At 43.2% G+C, this 23,074-nt stretch overlaps 1 protein-coding gene across 2 annotated transcripts in view; it reads right to left on the reverse strand.

Annotated features, from left to right (window-relative positions):
- Positions 1 to 230: 230 nt before the first annotated feature.
- Positions 231 to 23,074, reverse strand: part of STPG1 (sperm tail PG-rich repeat containing 1) — a 110,913-nt gene continuing 88,069 nt past the window's right edge. For both annotated transcript variants that reach the window (XM_075853210.1, XM_075853209.1), the window contains exon 8: positions 231 to 699. In XM_075853210.1, coding sequence (XP_075709325.1) covers positions 626 to 699 — 74 coding nt within the window. In that variant the 3' untranslated portion in view covers positions 231 to 625. The remainder of the gene's footprint in view (positions 700 to 23,074) is intronic.

Below are 23,074 nucleotides of genomic sequence, written 5' to 3' on the forward strand. Positions count from 1 at the left end.
AGGACATAGGGCACTTATAAGGTGGTGACAGAGTCTCTATAAGTTAGGTATAAATGTAATCAATGCAACAGAAATGGAAACATTACATGGCACCCAGGGAAATCAGTCGAAGCGTGCAGTCTTCCAGAGCGGAACTGGACATGGCTCTCCATTTTAACTAAGAGTAGGTTCACAATTCGATGACCACTTTATTAGCTAACAATGACATAATACGGGTCTGATCACAATAGCGTTATGGCTTTTGGCATTATGACAAATCCGTTGTGTAACGGATTTTGACGGATCCCAATAAATTATAATAGGTCCTTCAAGCTTCTGTTTTTTTGTTGTTTTTTTTTACAGGAAAGAGTATGCTATTTTTGACCATCAAAAAGCAATGGAAACCTGTTGGAAATGACCTTAACAACAGAACCTTTTGCATATAACAAGGGGTTGTATAAATCATTTGCATTTTTAGAAACTAATTTAAGATGGAACTCACAAAATTTGAGATTCTTAGCAGATCAGGCACAAGAATAAGTTCATTAATGTTTATATTCATGATGCTTTAGAGTTGACAGAAGAGTCCGTTTTGCCAGATGTGCTTTTTAGATGCAGTTCATTAGATCTAGGCTTTGTGTGTGGTCTATGCTGGAACCCACTTCTTGTCACTGTTGTAAAGAAAGGACTGTTTGCCTGGGACTTCAGGACGGTAAGCACCTGTGGTTGACAGAAGAGAAAAGAAAAACAGACCATGGTTAAATATTTTGCTCACCTGCTCATAGGCAGTGCCAGTATGATAAAATATTGAAACATGTAAAATAGTTAAACATTTTTTTTTTCTTACTATAGCTAATGTTCCTTTCCTACTATTACACTATTGGCTCAGAATAAAAGCACATAAAAATGTAGCAAAGTTGTTTGAACTTGAAATAGACTTGGATTATAAAAGCTTGCATCCTCTTATTAAACCTTGCCCTCTCTGACCATACAGTAATAGTGTAGCAATCAATCAATATAAAATACTACAATATTTCCTGTTTTTTCATCAAGACATCCTCCTAACCATTCTCCATACTACTCCCCCCCAATTGTATAACCGTAATGTAACAAACGGAGAAAGAGAACAGAAGCAGAGCCTTTCTGTTCCGTAATTGCAGATAAAAATACGGAGACATTCATTTATATGGCCCACGGACACCTTCCCAAATATATACAGGTAAGTGTCTGGGCGATAGAAATGACCCACAAAAAATAGGACATGTCCTAATTTTTGAATTTGCAGACCTAGCTCCTATAGTTTATAATGGGAGCACGGCCCGCAAATGCAGGTGACAGTCCGCGGCCATAAGTAATGGTTGCTCTGTATGCCACACTTTACTTCTACTGTACTAAGTATAGTGTTGTAAAAGAATAAATACAAGCTAAAGTTAATTTCTGATATTTTGTGGTACATAAATCAGAAGAAGTTTGAGAAAAAGTAAAAATAAAAAATCTTAATGTGTATAATGGGGTGATGTTTGCCTTTGTCAGCTAAATTCCCTAGAAACTGGACTGAATACAATGAAAACTTAAAGTCCAGTTAACCCTTTAAAGTGGATCTGTCACATATTTAAATAGTCACATAAAACAATGATACGATGATTTTAGTGGTCTGTCACTTATTAAGTGAATTGCCATAGTTTGGGAGAATTTTTCGTTTATACTTGCAGTGAGCGTCCGGCGATTCAGGGCTTGAGTCTAATGATATTCATATATACACACTCCCCGTGCCCTCCAGCCGCTGATTACTGTGCATAGGAATAAATGTGTCAACCAGCACGTGTTGGGTAATTTGATGCGGAAAATCCGCACCAAAACCGAAGGTGTACGCATTTAATTCCGCAGCTAAAAGCGCCCTTGATGCATTTTTAGTTGTGGTATTTACATTTTGATGCGGAAATAGGTGGGGTTTTATGCTGCATATTTTGGTGCGTTTGTCTGTAAAACTAGTCAGATAAAATTCGCAGGCGGAAACGCAGGATAAATTGACATGCTGCGGATTTTAAAATACGCACCGCAGATCAATTTACACGCAGAAAAAAATCTGAACCGTGTAGATGAGATTTCTTGAAATCTCATTTACTTTGCTGGTACTATATTACACTGCATGAAAATATGCGTGGCAAACCCGCACGTAATATTACTGAATAAGTAAAAAGACCGCTGAAATCAGCGTATATGTCACCACTTTATGCGGTCTTCAGACAGGGCAGTTTAAATACCTTGACTTTTAACGCATTAAATACACACTGGTTAGATCCATTATCTTGAGTTTTTCAATGACTTTTGTTGTGTGATATCACGCTGCAGCAAGTTATCATAGTCAAGATACAGATGGCTACATCCATCTCTTTAAGGACATATCATTTCCGCTTATATGATTAAATACACCACACAGGGTTGCCCAGAACTAGATGTACTTTGGAGTACATGACATCTATTAGCGGGCAAACTCTCTGTTCCTTCATGTATAGAAACTGTTCTAACAAAAAGTGCCTGTGTTGATTAGAACTATAAAACTGGGTTCTCGCAATTCGCAACAAAAACAGTCTTTTTACCGCGACGTGACATCGCAGTCTAATGCGATTTCGGGTTTCTTTTTTTATGGACATGTTTGAAAATGGAAGAAGGGATCTGATTGATTGATATGGGCGACACTGGGACTTTATTAGGAAAAGTTTATACACATGAGGAATAACCCATGTGTGAAAGAACACCTTATAGTAGAATAATCCATTGCAGACCCTTTTCTTTATATGAAAAATGTCAGAACTGCTTTAACATCTTACTTTTTTTGCTGAGTTATCAACTAGAAAGTACAGTATAGACAAGTCAGCAGAATCTCATAAGAATGTCCTCATTACAGCACTTCTTCTCTGCCCTAGCCTGTTTATATATGGTCATTACATTGTGTGGATCTAAATCACCATCCACATCAATGTGCACATCTATCTATCTATCTATACACACACACACACACACACACACACACACACACACACACACACGTCTTTTATCAAATTTATTTTGGTAGTATTCCCTATATTGTCAAAATGTGTAATGATTTGCTTACAATAAGCATCTGGCACCCCATAACAGCCACACAGAAACTTATTAAAAGGTTAAGCTTTGCCTCTTTTATCCTTAAAGGATATGTAAACTTTTGTAATCCCGTTTTTTTTTTTTTATGGCTTCAACACATTAAAATAAAAAAGTAACTTTGCAAATAGTCTTTAAAAAAATCCTATCATTTTGTGCCCCTATGCAAACCAATGTTTATCCATGGTTCAGACTACAGACAAATCCTGTATGTAGCATGATCCTGCAGTCATGTGATCACAGTTTATTATATATGGTCAGTAGTGTAACTATAGGGGTCGCAGAGGTCACGATTGCGACCAGGCCCCTGAAGCACATCTATAAAAAGTTATTATAGTAACTGGGGCCTATGTAATAAATTAAACAGGCCCCTGTTACTATAGTAACTGAGACTACTTACCCTCCTCGCTCCAAAGTGCAGCGGAGGTCCTGACGTCACAACGCTGTACGCGCACAACATCCCGACGCTGGATGGAGCCAGCAACTCCGCTGCGGCCGAAGAGGAGGGTAAATTTAATATCACTGTCTGCTGGAGCGGATAGGTCGGGTTCCGATTCCCGGGACCTCCGCCGATCAGATCTTTTCAAGGGGCCGCAGCTGATTGGCGGGGATCCCGGTAGTCGGAACCCGACCAATCAGATATTGATGGCCTATTCTCAGGATAGGCCATTATGTTTATGGACTGGACAACCCCTTTAAGTCTACCATTGAGACAGGATCACAGGATTGTGTTATTTTGTCTGCTGGGCCATGTATCTAAGCCAACCACATGGTAGGCTTAGATACATGGCTCATGTGTGATCCTGTCTGATGGACCCTGAATCTAAGCCTACCTTGTGATAGGCTTCGATACAGGGTCCAACAGACCGTATCACACATGCACATGGGCCCTGTATCTAAACCTACCACATGTGTTACTAATGTTATTATGTTCATGTTTTTATACAGGTTTGTTCATTGGACTACAACAGATTCGAGAACTACATCGATGACGGCCTTTGTTTTATCAATAAAATGGTTAACGAGGGTTGTGTGGGTTTTTTTTATTTCAATAAAATATTTTTTCTATGTCTGTATTTTTTTTAAACGTTATTACTACCTCCTTAGTAATGGCCGCTGGCTGATTGACAGCGTCCATTACTAAGACGGGGCTTAGTTTTATCCAGTGCAGAGGCTAACCCTAATCCTCCATTATTACCCTGGTACCCACCACCACCAGGGGTGCCGAGAAGAGCCGGGTACAATCCAGTACCCGACCATCTGTAGCAACTGGGCGGCCGCAGGCTGGTTTTATCAGGCTGGGAAAGGCCAATCACTGTGGGCAGTCCCACCCTGGTAATCCTAGCCTGCTGCTACTGTGTTGTATATGGATGGTTATGAAAAATGGGGCAGACACCACCTCATTAAAAAAAAAAAAGAGAACGATGTGGGGTTCCCCATTTTTCATAACCAGCCAGATACAACACAGCAGCAGCAGGCTGGAATTACCAGAATGTCTCTGGCCTTTGCCAGCCTAATAATACTAGTCTGTAGCCGCCCCAGTACCTGACCATCACTACAGATGGTCGGGTACTGGATCGTACCTGACTCTTCCTGGTACCCCTGGTGGCGGTGGGTAGCGGGGTTAGTGTTAGCCTCTGCACGGCTAAAACGAAGCCCCGCCTTAGTAATGGATGCGGTCAATCAGCCAGCGGCCATTAAAATACAAGGACGTGGAAAAAATATTTTATTGAAATAAGAAACCCCAACACAATCCTCGTTAGCCATTTTATGAAGAATAAAAAAAAAAACGCTGTCATTGAAGTAGTCCTCGAATCCAACAATCAAACCTGTAAAAAAACACAAACACAAAAAAAATAAGTAACACATAAAAAAGCAAACCAATTATTATACTTACCTTTCTTGGGTCCAGCGCTGGACCCGCAATGTCAGCGAGCTGGGACCTATATCTAAGCTTATCATATGTGATAGTCTGCTGAGACAATGTATCTAATCCTATACATAGCTATAGGGTCGTAGTGCTACAGATTTGCGGTCTTTATATATACATATATGTATACACACATATACAAACACACACATATATATATATATATATATATATATATATACACACACACATATAATTTTTTTTGCGGGGGACATATTTATGGGGCTATTTCCCCTGACATTTTAAGACTTTAGTGATGCCCCTGGCTGCTAGTGCTGCATTGTTGGGTCACTTAGGAGACCCAGCGATGCAGCTGACAGCTGCGGCCCGTCGGCCATGAGAAGTTTTTTGGGGGGGGGCCCAAGAAGAACTTTTTCATCGGGGCCCATGAGCCTTTAGCTACGCCCCTGTACATGGTAAATAAGTTTAGCTGTTCCTTCTAACTCTTTCTATATGGAATTTGATAAGGCTAAGATCCACTTCCTAGATGTTCTAATTGAGATAAATGATAATAGGTTGACCTGTGACATTTACAAGAAACCCACTGACAAAACAGTCTTTTATATTATGACAGCTGGCATTCACCATGCCTGATTGTCATTTTCACAATTACTACAGGTAAAAAGAATAGTGAGTAATCAGACTAAAAGCACAGTGACACTTGAGAAGATAGCAAACAAATGTAAAACATGGAGCTTCCCAAACAGCATCCTGAACAAAAAACGGTCAAGAAAAACACACCTGCCAAGGGAGGACTTATTACAACCTAAAAAAAAAAACAACCTATTCAGAATACCATTTATAACAACATACTCACCTGACACACATTACATCATAGGGATCATCAATAAGCACTGGCACATCTTAAAAAACAGGTTTTCCTAACCTGTTTTTGGAAAACATTAAATGGAGTCCTTCAGTCGACGACGAAACATACAAGACATTCTCATACACTCGGACTTTGTGACGCTGCCCAATTTGGGAAAGTTTAAAGAGGGGCTACATTTACACATACACATACCAGTAAAGGATTCAAGATTCAGGGACATTTCTGTTGTGACTCAAGGTTTTGCCATATATTTAATCAATTGCCCCTGTGGCCTTGAGCACGTCAGAGAGAACCATCACTTAAAGGGTAACTAAACGTTCAACAAACTTATGACATGTTATAGTGACATGTCAGAAGTTTTGATTGGTGGGGGTTTGAGCACTGAGTCCCCCACCAATTGCTACAATGAAGCAGCAGAAACGCTTGTGTGAGCGCTCAGTTGCTTTGTTTCTGTTCGGCTTTTTCCGTAAAGCCGACGTATCGGAGTGCAGGCTCATAGACGTTCTATTGAGCCCGTACTCCGATACATTGATTTCCGGAAAAGGCCAAACAGAAACAAAGCGGCTGAGCGCTCACCCGAGCGCTTCTGCTGCTTCGTTTTAGCGATTGGTGGGGGTCTCAGTGCTTGGACCCCCACCAATCAGAACTTTTGACATGTCACTATGACATAACAGAAGTTTGTCGAACGTTTAGTTACACTTTAACGTAAATCGTCTATCTGAAATAGGTATAATTACTTACCCATACCGGTATACAGATAATCAATCTGGACACCATAGGAATATAGGTCTGAAAGGCTGCTTGAATATAATCCCCTTTTTGTCTTAAAGATTTGTCTAGTAATGGATGGGGAACCATAAATGAAGCAGCGATTACAATCCACTCAACTCATAACTAAATTCATAATTGTTATACAGTTGCAAGAAAAAGTAAGTTGGATTACCTGGATTGCTGCATTGATTACTAATAATATATGCTCTGATTGTTCTCTAAATCACAATTGTAGACAAACACAAAACTAAAACTAAAAGTTTTACTGTTCATGTCTTTTATTGAGCACATTAAGTAAGCATTCACAGAGCAGGGAGAAAAAGTATGTGAACCTCCGTTTTAATTTTTCTGAGAGCTAATTGGCAAAATGGGTTTCAATTAGAGGGGAGATTGCAAGTGTGGGTTTCACAGGTTTTTTGCTTATTAAATAAAGGCACACCTGCTCTTCTTAGGAAAGATGGGTTAGTGTGAACCATGCCTCGAGGCATAGAACTTTTAGAAGACGCGTAAAAATGGATTCATACGGGATGGAAATGCTAAAGATTATTAGTGCGGAAATTCCGCAGCAGATTAGAGTCCCGGAGATGTGGATGAGAATTGAACAAATCTCTTCCACACGCTGCTGAACATTTTTCGGATGGAAATACATAGCATGGTCATTCTGTTCTGCATGTTCACTGCGAAATTCACTCTTTTCAATGTAGAAAGGGTGAAATCTACTGAAAAATCTGCAGGTAAAACGTGCAGATTTTGCTGCAGAAACATCCGCAGCATTTCGGTGCTTAGTAAATCCAGCCTTATTAAGACGCATGGAGCTGGAAAAGGCTACAAAAGCATTGCTAAAGACTTGGATGTACATCGATCAACAGTTAGACAAAATTGTCTAGATATGGGGAAAATTCAGGACTGTTGCTACTCTCCCTAGGAATAGGCGACCTGTTAGGATCACTCCAAGATCACAACGGGAAATCCTGAAAGTGGTGACAACAGCAAAAGCCCCACTAAAGACTCTTACAAACGGCAACATCCTCTGTTCATGTGTCCATTATTAGAAAAAACACTCTGGACAAGAATGGTGATAATGGAAGAATGCCACGAAGGAATCCACTGTTGTCCAAGTTCGATGTGTCTCAAGTTTTCCTGAGACCACCTGGATGTTCTATGGAGACAAAAAAATTACCTTTTTAATACACATGCACAACGCTATGTTTGGAGGGAAAAGAACAATGCACTCAAACACAAAAACCTAATCCCAACTGTAAAACATGAGGGAGGGAGCATCATGGTTTGGGGATGCTCTGCTGCCTGAGGATGTAAGGGCCTAGTGGTCATAGAGGGAATAATAAAATTAAAGGTGTATCAAAACATTTTACAGGACAATGTAAGGGCAGTAGTAGATGACTTCAAGATGAAGAGATGTTGTGTGATTTCGGTCACTGTCTTTTTTTTTTTTTAAAACATCATTTTTTATTAACAGTTTTCACATTTTCTTATAAACATTTCACGCAAAGGTTGCATCATCAGTGCACAGCACTCAACTGTCATTAAATTAATATTGAATTAAACACAACATAACATAACATACAAACATGGCATAAGTGTTGATCTTCATATAAAACAGAAAACATGACTTCCCCCATCCCCGACACGACTTAGGTTATCAATGAGTAGCTACGTTTCATTTATCCCCTGACTAGATCAAAGTTGCAGACCCCCTAAAGTGCCTGCCAAGAGCTGCGTATAATACCACGCTGTGTGCCGGAAAGGCGTAACAATTTCCACTACCTCGGCCGCTGTGCACTGTGATTCTATGAATATTTGCCATTTAGCGAATAGCTTCTTGGTTCCCGTTTCCTTACGTCTTTCCACCTCCACTCTCTCAAGAACTAATAACTGTTTCAGGCGAGACACTATCATGTCTAACCCAGGCGTGTCTGTTTCCAGCCATTTACTCAGGAGGCATCTCAAGGCCACCAGTAAAATCGTGTGCACCAGCAGGGGAGGAGATCTCACCCCTCGAGCACCCTCCTCCTCCGGCGATCGCGCCTGATGGAACAGCAGCGCTTGAGGCATCATTGGGAGTTTCGTTTTCCAATGATCCGAAATATATTTGTGTACCATCACCCAAAATCGCTTAGTATGAACACACCCCCATACTCCATGCCACAAATTCGTCAGGGGGGTGTTGCATTTGGGACAACACGTAATGCGGTCGGGGAAGGATTGTGAAGGCAAAATATGAAAGCCATATATAGCCGAATGCATTAATTTAAAATAGGGTTCCCTCCAGCTATCGTTTATAACACTCTTCTGTACCGTCTCCCAAACCCCCAGTATGATCTCACCTATACCTGGATCTTGAGTCCATCGTTCCCAGACTTTGGATCTAACCCTTGATTGCGGACGAACAAAACCATCCCCCAGTGCTTGATACAACCCTGAAATAGTCGTACGCACAGTAGTTGGACCTATGACCTCATCTAGAGTGTGAGAGGTGGCTTCCTTATTCAAATCCCTGAGCCTAGAGGTGCAAAATGATTGTGCCTGAAGAATTAGTAAAAAATTAACCCTACCCTCTAGGGGTCTAAGTTTAGCGGTGATTTCCGCCCCGGTACACCATCTCCTTTCCTCTATATGCATAAGATCCCCTGCGTTATTAATGCCTACAGTCCCCCAAGAGGCAAAACTGTCTCCCTTGCCTACTCCCGGTAGAAATTCCGGGTGTCCGCCCAACGGCATATGTTTCGATAGCAGGTGAGGTAGGTCAAAGTGCTTACGTACCGCTTTCCAAGCTAGGACTGTATCTATCAATACAATGGAGGTTTTGAGACGGCACGGAAGAGAAGCAACTCTACAATGTAGCAAAGCTTTCAGGTTCCAGGGTGAGGCATACTCCCCCTCCAGATCGAAGTTGGAATAATGGCTCGTTTCGTGAAGCCAATCCACTACATGACGAAAGAGACATGCCACGTTATAGCCCCTGATATTCGGGAAGTTCAAACCCCCTTCTTGTTTGCCCATCATGAGCTTGGTGAGTGCAATGCGAGGCCTTTTTCCTGCCCATATAAATTTTGTGAATGAGGAAGTCAGTTTAGAGACATCCACATGTTTCAATAGGAGAGGGAGTGTTTGAAAGGGGTATAGCAATCTGGGGAAACTAACCATCTTAATCAGGTGGCACCTCCCCAGAAGGGATAACGGCAATTGGCACCATCGGGTGAGTTCCGCTTGTGTTTTTTTAAATAACGGGGGATAATTTAGGCCATACAGGGTGTCTGGCACCTTCCCTATCTTAATGCCCAGATAAGTAATGCAGTGTTCAACCGGGGATATCCCACATCCCAAGGATTGCCAAAAGGTCTTAGGCAATGGTTTGCCCAACTCCAGCAGTTCGCTTTTAGCTAGGTTGACTTTATATCCCGAGCATTGCCCAAATTCCTGTAAAAAATGAAAAACCGGCATTAAATGCTCTTGAGGATTTGACATGAAAAGTATAACGTCATCAGCAAACAGGGCTAACTTAACTGCCAGTGATCCCACCTGAATACCTCTGAACATAGCGGATTCCTCCAGGACTCTAGCCATAGGTTCCAGTGCTAGATTGAATAACAGTGGCGACAGGGGACATCCCTGCCAGGTTCCTTTATGCAATTGAAAGGGATCCGACAGAAATCCTGAGGAATGAACGCGGGCCTGGTGATTATTGTAAACACCCCTCAAGAAGACCCGGAAGGCTCCCTGGACATTCATTTTGTCCAGCACCATCCCCAGCCATTCCCACTGTATGTTATCAAAAGCTTTCTCTGCATCTAGCGCTAAGAGTGCCGGCCGGGTACCTGGCTGGGGATCGTGCTTGACTGTTTCTAGCACCATCAACACCTTACGTAAATTAGTCACTGCTGCCCTGCCCTTTACAAAGCCTACTTGGGATTTTCCCACCAGTGTGGGTAGATACGTAGCCAGACGATTGGCCAAAACTTTTGTGAGTAATTTCTGGTCTTGGTCTATCAGTGATATAGGACGGTACGCCCCCGGGTCAAGAGGATCTTTCCCCTTCTTGGGTAATACCTTTATATGCGCTATTTTGGCCTCTGCTGGGAGAGTACCAGTCCTTAGTAAAATATTATAGTATGCCACCAAGATAGGGCTAATTTCTTCTCTCAGGGACTTAAAAAACTCTCCTGTAAATCCATCTGGAACATTGGGCGTTTCCGTTGGATAAGGTCTTAATGGTGCTCTGGATTTCCTCTAAGGTAATCTCTGCGCTCAAGTAGTCCTTTTGCTCCTGAGTGAGCCCTGGCAGCTTTACCTTCTCAAAAAATTCCCTACCTTTTTGGGGGTCTATGGGCGTGTCTGAGTAAAGGGCTTGATAGTATTTACTTAATATAGTACAGGAAAAATATGAAAGAAATCCTCCAGCTCACCTTGTCACAAGAAGGGTATAGGAATCAGCACACGGATCCTCGTGTCGGCACACGCAAAAGATACATCAGAAACAGGGGAGTTGGAACCAGCGCTGAAAGTGTAGTTTCTTGTTAAAACGGAAATCTATTTCCAAGTTTTATTGGTCTTGGTTAAAATCGATGCACAAGGGCTACGAACAAAAATATAGTGACTAAGGACCTAGCGAAGGTCTGAAACACGTAGGCTACCGCCTATCCTCTCCTTCTCTCTGTACTCTGGACTATACCTACCTGTCACTATATTTTTGTTCGTAGCCCTTGTGCTTCGATTTTAACCAAGACCAATAAAACTTGGAAATAGATTTCCGTTTTAACAAGAAACTACACTTTCAGCGCTGGTTCCAACTCCCCTGTTTCTGATGTACTTAATATAGTGTTAATTTTTTTGGGGTCTGATGTAGGATTTCCGTTGGAGTCGTTAACTGTTGAAATGTGTGACGGTGTAAACCTCCCCTTCGCTAGTCGTGCTAATAATTTGCCCGCTTTATTGCCGAAACGCATTAGATCAGCATCAAATTGGGACCGATAAATACTTTCTCTCTTATCTAACCACTGATCAAATTGCCGCTTAGCTTCCCTCCATTTCTCCCCCAAAGATGTTGATAGAGAGTGTAGAAATGCTGTGTATGCACACCGTAATCGGTCACTCGCTGCCTTGTACCCTTCGGTAGTCTTGCATTTAAGATTAGACATAAATTGCATAATTTTCCCTCGTATTACCACTTTGGCTGTACGCCAATACAGTGACGGGTCCGAACGATGTGATGCATTATCCCCATCATATTCCGTCCACCACCCCTTTAGCTTCTGTAGAAAACCCTCATCCTTTGCCAGAAAGGAGGGGAACCTCCAAATAAAATCCGTTCCCATAGCTGTGTCGGCCAAAGTAATGGAAACCGGGGCATGGTCCGAAATAACGAGATCCTCAATCGCCGCTTCATGTAACCGTCGAGATAAGGCGTCATTAACTAGCAAATAATCAATACGCGACCATGGCTGATGGACATGAGAGAAATGCGTGTATTCCCGCGCATCAGGGTGTAGACTCCTCCAAGCATCTGTTAGGGCAGTGTGTCTTAAAAAGTCTGGCAAGATCTTATCCCTATTTCTCTGCGAACTAGTCCCTGCACTCCTATCTTCCCTGGAGGACCTTACAGTGTTATGGTCTCCTCCTAGAATTAAAAGCCTAGTACGATCCTGCTGGAGTTGGGCTTCCAAGTGACCAAAAAAACCTGTGTTGACCGCATTTGGGCCATACACATTATGAATACTGATAGTTTCCCCTGCATGTTCCACCAATAGATGGATCCAACAGCCCTCATCATCACGCTCCTGGGACACCAGCGTAAAAAGTAAAATTTTTGTGTACCAAGATTATAACTCCCACCTTACCATCCCTTGCCGGCGAGCCAAAAACCTGACCCACCCAGAATTTTTGCAAATACTTAAATTCTGGCTCGGTAAGGTGAGTTTCCTGTAATAGGGCTACATCTGGGTGTAATCGTTTCATGTGACGCAAAAGTTTGGTCCGTTTCTGTGGGGACCTAAGCCCCTTAACGTTCCATGAGATTATTTTCATGTTATTGGGCAGTGCATAAGATGAGCTAAAATGTCTAAAAGTCGTGATAGGTTCAGGGAGTCAGATCCATCTTTTCCCAAAAGCCATGCGTAAACATTAAGAACGTAGCCAAAACCCGGCTTGGAAACCAAAACTAAACTCCATATCAAGGCCTTCAGGCCATTACCTAAAAAAAAACGAAAAATCACCTGCAGCAAGGGTCATCAGCCCCTTAATACCCATTGGCGTAAGAGACTTCACTTTTTTCTGTTGTGCCAAAACACGTCCCTCCCTCCCCCTCCCCCCAGACCTGCATATATATCACGTTCAATGAGTAAGCTGCACCTGCCCTTACCACCTCATTAACCCTTTGCCGCCGATACACAAATTTATACAATCTTATACCATCGGTCTAACATCTTAGAGTCCGTTTGGACTATAACATAATGTGTCAAAATGAACCCTGCTCCACCGCTAGACTTCCATGCCTCATTTTCCAGAATCCCCTACCGAACCTTCCCCAAGTATGCGACCTGTGGCAGATATAACTAATCCCTTGCGTAGGGGAGGCCTTGTATCCTTCCCGGTCGAGCGCGCCCACAATTAGAGATCTCAGAGCATGCCCTAACTCACTCTCTAATCCCCTGCAGTGGAAATGCGGGAAAATATCAAAATGCATACATTTTAACATTGTAACATTAGGTCAGTTGCTGACCGAAACAAGGTGCCTTATAAGACCGCCAAATGCAGCCATCAGAACTTTAAGATTATCTGCAAACTTATCTGCAGACGATCGGAGCCTGCGATTGATCTACAGCGTCCACATGACCATTACATCAGATAAAATGGTGCTGAGAAAACTTTGCCCATCAATCAGGAGACGTGGATCGGGTGCGGTCCCGCGGTCGCCTCTGCGGCTTCGGAGAGTCCCCTCCATTTCCGGCTCGACCTCCCCGGGATCTTCCTGGTGTGGGCATTAAAGCTTCTGCCCAGGTTCGCTCCATGTCTAGTCGATTCCGTTTGACTTCTCTTGACTTGCGATGTGGACTGTGTGCTGGACTGCGATGCTCCTCGTGCTGGGGTCTGTGTCTGCAGAGCTCTGCAAGTGCATCCTCCGCTTCCTTCGGTGTGGTGAAAATCTTGGTCCGCCCGTTTTCTTGAAACATCCGTAAGATGGCTGGGTACTGCAGGTTAAAACGTACTTTCGCTTGGAACAGCGCGGTACAGATCTTGCTGAAAGAACGCCTGCATTTTGCGACCTCCGTAGAATAGTCCTCGAAAAGTAGCACTTTCATGCCCATTATTTCTAAAGGACGCGATCTGCTGCGGAATGCCTTCATAAGTGCCACCTTATCATTGTAATCCAACAGCTTAAAGATTACTTGTCTGGGACGAAGCAAACTGTTGTCATCCGCTGCAGGGAAATTTCTGGGGTCCGGCCCCACCCTGTGTGCCCTCTCCACCCGGCAGGGACGTGGAAGACCTAAATCTGCTGGCAATGTCCTCTCACATAGTCGCTGTAAATCAGAAGGGATCACCGCTTCTTTCAAACCCACCAGTCGTAGGTTGCTCCTCCTGGAGCGGTTTTCCAGATCCTCCACCTTGTCCCCCAACTGCGTAGTAGCAGACAGCACCACTTTAAGTTTGGATTGCAGGCACTCGTTTTCATCCTCCAGCAGCGTCATACGCTGTTCTAATTCATCAGTCCTGGAAGTGACTTGTGCCAGCTCCGCATGCATGTGGTTCAGGGAATCTTGCACCGTTTTTTCCAGTGCCTTTTGCAGGTCTGGCGTTATCTGCTTGGCCACTTCACGGGCCAGGGCTATATAATCAATAGGTGCAGGATGAGAAGAGGCTATGGGTTCTGCAGGGCTTGAAAGCTGGGACTGAGGCTGCTGCAGCTCATCATCCTGTGTCTATAGCAGGGGAGCAGTGGCGGGAAGCGCCGCCATCTTACTTCCCTTTTCCACGGCCGCGGCTGAGTCTTCCATGGCTGGCTTATGCGAACTTCTGAGGAGGTACCTGTCCATACAGGCACCACCGGGTATGTTCCTGTGTGCAGGGCTGGTGGCTTCACAGCTGATTGTCGCCACCGGAGCGACTGTTGCGGGCAAGCAGGCTAGACGGGAGCGGGAGCTCAGTCACTCACGTCCTGCATCGCCAGCGCCGGAACCGGAAGTCTCGGTCATTGTCTTATTGCATCACTCAAGTAAATCTACTAAAGAATTGTTTAAAAAGATATATATTTGGGAATGGCCAAGTCGAAGTCATGACATTAACCCTATCGAGATGCTGCGGCATAACCTGAGGAGGGCTGTTCACACAAGACTTCGAAGAAAGATTTAACAGAAACACATTACAGGGAGGAATGGTCCAAAATTCATCCTCAATGTTGTGCAAATCTTATCAACAGCTACTGGAAACCTTTGGTGGAGGTAATTGCTACTTGCTCTCCCTGCACTGTGGATATTTACTCAATGTGCTCAATAACAAACATGAGCAGTACAACGGTTTGTGTTATTAGTTTAGTTACATTGTGTTTTTCACACGACGGGGTTTCCCGGCCGGGTGCCGGCCATTCATAAATCGGCCATCACCCGGCTGCATTAGGAATAAGAGACCCCTAATGGGGCTATTCACACGACCGACCGTCAAACCGGCCGTCAAAAAATGGGACATGCCCTATTTTTGGCCGGGTACCCGGCGGCCCGGCTCCCATAGAAGTCTATGGGGCCAGGTAATACACGGCCATCACCGGAATGTGTCCCGAGTGACGGCCATGTATTCCGTCGCTCGGGCGCTCTCTCTCCTCCTCCTCCTCACAGTGCAGAGTGCATGTGAGGAGGAGGAGGAGGGTCTTTTTTTGCTCCCTGTAGGAGTCGGAATCCCCAATCCCTACACTGTCCATATATGGACACAGCGATGTCACTCACTTCTGCAGCGGAATCCCCGACTCTATGGCCGGGGATTCCGCTACAGGAGAAGTGAGTGACTACACTGCCCATATATGGACACAGTGACGTCACTCACTTCAGAAGCGGAATCCCCGACCCTGTGGCCGGGGATTCCTCTCCAGGAGAAGTCAGTGACTAAACTGTCCATATATGGACATTGAAGTCAGTGACTTCTCCTGGAAGGGGGGGATGGGTGCAACCTACAGGGGGCTGTGTGGCATTACCTACAGGGGTCTTGGTGGCATCACCTACAGGGGGCTGGGTGGCATCACCTACAGGGGGCAGGGTGGCATCACCTACAGGGGGCTGGGTGGAATCACCTACAGGGGGCTGGGTGGCATCACCTACAGGGGGCTGGGTGGCATTACCTGCAGGGGACTTGGTGGCATTACCTGCAGGGAGCAGGGTGGCATTACCTGCAGGGGCAGGATGGCATTACCTACAGGGGGCTGGGTGACATTACCGGCAGGGGCAGGATGGAATTACCTACAGGCGGCTGGGTGGCATTACCTGTAGGGGCAGGGTGGCATTACCTACAGGGGGCAGGGTGGCATCACCTACAAGGGGGCTGGGTGGCATCACCTACAGGGGGGCTGGGTGGCATCACCTACAGGGGGCTGGGTGGCATCACCTACAGGGGACTGGGTGGCATTCTGCCACCCTGCCCCCTGTAGGTAATGCCACCCAGCCCCCTGTAGGTAATGCCACCAAGTCCCCTGTAGGGGTTGCCACCAAGTCCCTTGTAGGTGATGCCACCAAGTCCCCTGTAGGTGATGCCACACAGCCCCCTGTAGGTTGCACCCCCCCCCCCCACATTCCAGGAGAAGTCACTGACTTCAATGTCCCCACAGGTCGGGAATTCCGCTTCAGAAGTGAGTGACGTCACTGTGTCCATATATGGACAGTGTAGTCACTCACTTCTCCTGTAGCGGAATCCCCGGCCATAGCGTCGGGGGTTCCGCTGCAGAAGTGAGTGACATCGCTGTGTCCATATATGGACAGTGTAGTCACTCACTTCTCCTGTAGCGGAATCCCCGGCCATAGAGTCGGGGATTCCGCTGCAGAAGTGAGTGACATCGCTGTGTCCATATATGGACAGTGTAGTCACTCACTTCTCCTGTAGCGGAATCCCCGGCCATAGAGTCGGGGATTCCGCTGCAGAAGTGAGTGACTTCGCTGTGTCCATATATGGACAGTGTAGTCACTCACTTCTCCTGTAGCGGAATCCCCGGCCATAGAGTCGGGGATTCCGCTGCAGAAGTGAGTGACTTCGCTGTGTCCATATATGGACAGTGTAGTCACGCACTTCTCCTGTAGCGGAATCCCCAATCCCCGGCCGGGGATAGGGGATTCCGACTCCTACAGGGAGCAAAAAAAGACTCTCCGCCTCCTCACATGCACTCAGAGAGTGCGCGAGCGACGGTAGACCCGGCCATCACTCGGGACACATTCCGGTGATGGCCGTGTATTACCCGGCCCCATAGACTTCTATGGGAGCCGGGCACCCGGCCGAAAATAGGGCATGTCCCATTTTTTGACGGCCGGTTTTCCTGGCCCGTCAAAAAAATCGGTCGTGTGAATAGCCCTATTAGGGGTCTATTGTTCCTAATGCAGCCGGGTGCCGGCCGATTTATGAACGGCCGGCACCCGGCCGGGAAACCCTGTCGTGTGAATTCCGCCTTAGAGAACAATCAGATCACATATTATTAGTAACCAATGCACAAATCCATCTAATTCCAAAGAGTTTACTTACTTTTTCTTGCAACAGTATGTTATATACTAAGTCGACTATTTTTTTTGCACTAGCCACATTATTCATGAGATAACCAATTCTACTTGTGTTACAAATAAAACTGATATTTTCTACAACAGTCGAGAGAGGTCAATAAAGTCAATCTCAAAGATTTTATTATGAAGCTACAAATAAATATAAATAGTTGTACATCAGACACAAACAGCTTTTATTAGTCTCATAAATCATCACATTTTCCGAGAAACCACTGAAGTTACTCAGGACTAAAAGTTTATCTTCTGTTTTGAATTCTCAGCCACCACAAACTTGTAGATGTGGGAAGGAATGCTGGTAGGACAGATTTTCTTCAGAACATTACACGGTTTAAAATATGTTGTAGAGATTTATTATGAGTCACCGAGACTGCTTCAGATATTCTTTATACATTGCCAAGAATTCCTTTATTTTTTATGCTTTTTTGTGTAACATTTGACTAGAAATTGGGCCCTGGTAGTCTTTTATGCAATTGGTGGCCAGGTGCCTCCGCCTGGAGCTGAAGGCATGGAGCTGAATGCTGTCACTGATTGCATCTAACTCCATTTCTGCAAGGAGAAAGCAGTCACAGAATTGAGGGGACTACTGGTTAAATGATGGAGACACATTTTGGATATATTCCAATGTAGCGGATTTGTGGGCAGAAAATCTGCAGCGTATTAAAGTAGCAGCTAAGTGAATTTACGCTGCAGAATGGTTGCACATTTGTTGCAGATTTTCCGCATTGAGTTCAATGGGGACGGGAAAATCTGCAATATATAGCTGCATTACAATAGCGAAAATCACAACCACAAGAAAGAAACTAACATTTTTTAAATTTCAAATAAAATACTCAGTTCCCTGGGTGCTCCTGTAGTAACATGTCTCTGCTCCCTCGGCTCGTCTGTATTTATCCGTATTTTTGGGGTGACTTTTTGTCCCATGTTACCTCTGCAGCCAATCACAGGTTGCTGCTTCACATGGGAATATACGACAATCTCTCAAAATGCTCACTGAAACAGAGTAATTAACCCTACTACAAAAAGGTCTCTCCTTCTGCCCAAACACCTAAGCAAAAGGGTTTGACCTCTTTGTAGACTTACATAAATATACAAGGAAATTCATTTAAAAAGGCATTTTCAAAAATCCACATCCAAAATCCAAAACTCCAGCCACACTGATCTCAACCCTACTGATCTGTTCACAGACACTAACTTAAAACCCCCCTCAAAATTTTACCCAATAGTAAACCAAGGCACCTTCATCTCAACTTTCCACCACTTAGTAGCCATAAACCTAGATCAAATTGAAACAACGCTCATTACAACCAAGGACAATTTGAACAAAAAAGAACGCCGGGCCATGAAAAGCCTCAGAAATAATTGTGACATTGTAATTCGTTTGGCAGATAAAGGGGTGGGGGGGCAGTCATACAGGACATCACTGATTATGAAAATGAAGCTCTCCATATCCGATTACACATATTATGCTCCACTTAGCAGTGCCACTATAAAATTGAGGATCTCAAAACCATCATCATTCTAGCTAATACACAATCTATTCTAAATAAGAACGAGAGAAACTACCTTTTTCCTAAAAATACACAAACACCTTTTTCCTACCATCTCCCTAAAATCCATAAATCCACCTCTAACCCCCCCAGGCCAACCGATCATCTCTGGCTTTCCCCAACCGGTCACATTTCCCACTAATTGGATCTTCTATTACAAAAATATGTCATCACCCTCCCCAGTTTAGTGAGCTAAAAATGGTAGAACACAATACAGACTTACTTTAGCACTTTGGACGTCAGTGCCTTCTATAGCAACATTGACCACAAACTAACCAGCCTTAAGAAATACTTAACAAAAGATAAAGACATGACTCCACTACAAACTCATTTTCTGATAAAATGTATGGAATTTTTTCTTAAAAATAATATTTTTACTTTCAAACAATTCCTTTTTTTATCAAATCAAAGGTACAGCGATGGGGGACCCATGTGGCCCCGAGCTATGCTAATCTCTTCATCGGGGATTTAGAATAAACCCAGATTTGGAACCACCCCTGGGCCCAAACCCATATATTGATGTACAAAAGTTACATTGTCGACCTTCTCTTTCTGTGGAAAGGCGACAGAGAGAAAGCTACCCTGTTCTGCAACTCCCTGAACACAACTCCTGGGGCCTCACATTCACCAGCACCCTGAACAACACAGCCATTGAATACCTGGACCTTGTCATCTCATTCCAAAATCATACTTTCACAACAAAAACTTTCTTCAAAAAGGTGGACACAAACAGCTATTTGGAATACAAAATTGGGTCATTTCTCCAAATGGATAAATAATACCCCATTCAGCCAATATAAAAGGATAAGGAAAAACTGCACACTCGATAAAGATTTTCGCACCCAATCCAGAATCCTAAATACCGGTTTCAGTGAAAAAGGCTACCCCAAACAAGAATTTAGAAAATCATCCCAACTGTCCCAAGAAGCTTGCTTAGCTCCGAAAAATCCAACTGTATCCCATAAAAATGAAATTTCAGCCTCTTACAACCTCAACTTCATCACTACCTACAACACTGCACACAAAAAAAATTGTGAGTCTCAAAAAACACTGGCATATTAGAACTCGACCCATATCTCAAACCAACATTAACATATACATGTGCACCCAACCTCCACGACTTGGTGCAGATTTTCATCCGGAATTCACTGCGGAATTTGGGTTGGGTTTCCGACCATGTGAACATAACCTTAATATTACAGGAGAGAGATGGGTACCGTTATGACATCCAAGAGGACCTCTGAGGGGTTATCAAAATCTCAAGTGATGTTATAGGTCAGCTTTAGACTTTGCGATTGTACAGTCAATGATCTCAGCATTGAAAATATTAAAAGATGGTTTTCACATTTTTGCTGTACACTAAACATGTACATAACATGTGAACATGTTAATATTTTACTGGTAGATCTCCTTTAACTATTCACCACACTCACAAGTCAGTATATAATGGAGCATTTACAACCTAGTGTGCATAGTTTTCAATCAGCTTTGTAGACACTAAACATGTGGCACTGCAATATATTTCTCTATTCTTAGGGTATGTTCACACGCAGTGACCAAAAACGTCTGAAAACAGCTCCTGATTTTCTGACGTTTTTGTAGAAACTTGCGTTTTTCACGGCGTATTTTACGGCCGTTTTTTGAGCTGTTTTTCAATGGAGTAAATTAAAAACACCTCCAAAAACGTCCCAAGAAGTGCCTTGCACTTCTTTATCGCGGGCGTCTTTTTACGCGCTGTATTTTGACAGCGCCGCGTAAAACTAAGCCTCGTGGGAACAGAACACCGTAAATCCCATTGCAAGCAATGGGCAGATGTTTGTAGGCATATTAGGGGCGTTTTTCAGGCATCATTTGAGGCGTAAAACGTCCGAATTACGTCTGAAAACACTGCGTGTGAACATACCCTTACATGTAAAATGTTAAGGCCCATACGGAATGTGAGCAAAAAAGTGTTTTCTAGTATAGCCAAATTGTCAAATGGATTGAGGTCTGGATTTGGAAACATCAGAACATTCCCAATACAGATAGCCTATTATATATATAGTGTGTTTTTGGATGAATCACACATGCTTGTCTGTATTATTTAAAGCAGGCAATATACAAAGATTTTCCCTCTGATGTAATGAGCATTGCATATGTTTCAGAATGCTTGTCAGCAAAAGGATATACGCAAAAATATATTTTCCACAATATTAACCATTTTTTTCCAACGAAAATCATTTGTATTATTGTATCATGGCTGCAGGATGGAATATATTGGGAATATTTTGGTTCCTGGAAAACTAGGCTCATTTCTCTGTCGGCTACAGACCCTACAGTAGAGAAGGGCTGCCACTAAATGGGGAGGGTGCAGCTATGCTGGGGGAAAGAATGGCTGTAGGAGCTTTTAAACTAGGAATGGGGGAGGGAGGTTGGGGATACAAAAACGGAGTTAGATAGAGTAGATAGGGAGTGGGATACAACAAGGGTTACTGGGGATTTAGTGGGGGCTGGGATTAGCAAACCAAGTAGTTACGTGACTGGGAATAAATATGGACCTAAGAAAAAGATGTAATTGGTAACCTTAAATGGATGCTGCAAATACAAGAAGTCTTGAAAATAAAATGGATGAGTTTTAGATTCCAATGACCAACGTGATGTAGTGGGCATAATAGAAACCTGACTGGATGAGTGCCATGACTGGGTAACTAATGTGGAGGGCTACACCGTATTTAAAAAGGACAGAAAAGATAAAAAAAGGTGGAGGGGTTTGTCTGTTTGTCAAATCCAGTCTAAGACCAGTGCTAAATAAAAAGATTGGGGGGGGGGGGGCTGTGACAGTCTAGAGTCATTATGAGTAAATATCCATGAAGCAGACAATAACAGAAAAACTACTGATTGGAGTTTGTCATAAGCCACCAAACATAGCGGAACAGGCTCAGGATGAAATGTTACAACAAATAGAAAAAGCAGCAAATAATAATGGGGTCCTTATTATGGGGGATTTTAACTATCCTGACATTAATTGGGACATAGATGCCGCTAGATGTGCTAAAAGCTGGAAGTTTTTATACACAATTCAAGACAATTACTTCGCTCAGTTGGTTCATAAACCAACCAGAGAGGATAATGTGCTGGATCTGGTCTTTAGAATAGCGCCGAATAATCTAATAACTGATAATCAGCATGGATTCATGATAAACAGGTTGTGCCGAAAAAACATGCTCGGTTTCTAGGGTGGTGTGCACAAATCTGGATGTTGTTCATGTGGTAGATGAGATATATCTCGATTTTGCAAAAGCATTTGGAACTGTACCACACAACAGTCTTGTTCTGAAGCTACAGGGACTGAGGGACCACGTATGCACATGGGTAAAGAATTGGTTAATGGACAGAAAACATAGTCGTAAATGGTACATAGTAAAAGGATCTGTGTTAGGCCCAATTATTTTTAATCGCTTTATTAATGACCTTGTGAATGGGATTGATAATAAAGTGTCAGCTTATGCTGAAAAAACTTTGTAGAATACTTAAAACTCAGCTTGATTGTAAATTGTAAAATATCACAGAAAGACCTAGATATATTGGCAGTATGGAAAAAAAAAAAAATGGAAGATTAATTTTATTATTGATAAATGTAATGAAACTAGGCCGCAGTAATAGTATTAATTCATATACATTAAATGGAATAAAAGTGGGCATAACATAACAAGGGAGGGACTTGGTTAATCTGGTTACAAGTAAGCTACATAGCAGCACTCAATGTCAAGCAGCAGCTGAAAAAGCAAATAGGATTTTAGGGTGTATACAAAGAGAGATAAAAACCTGTGATTCAAATGTAATATTACCCCTCTATAAATTCCTGGTAAGACCACATTTTTAATATGGAATTCAGTTTTGGGCTCCACATTGTAAAAAAGGATATAGTAGAGCTGGGAGAGCTTAAGGTTGGGCGACTAGATTATTAAATGAGATAATGAGATGGGAGGTGTCTCTTATAAATGAGAGACCAGAAAAATCGGGATTGTTCAGATTGGAAAAAAGAAGACTTAGAGATAATCTAATTTCCATGTATTTAATATAAGTTTGGTCAATGCAAAGAACTGACACACAATTTATTCTTTCCAATGACTAG

Source organism: Rhinoderma darwinii, chromosome 2 (assembly GCF_050947455.1).
Source record: "Rhinoderma darwinii isolate aRhiDar2 chromosome 2, aRhiDar2.hap1, whole genome shotgun sequence".
NCBI lineage: Eukaryota > Metazoa > Chordata > Amphibia > Anura > Rhinodermatidae > Rhinoderma > Rhinoderma darwinii.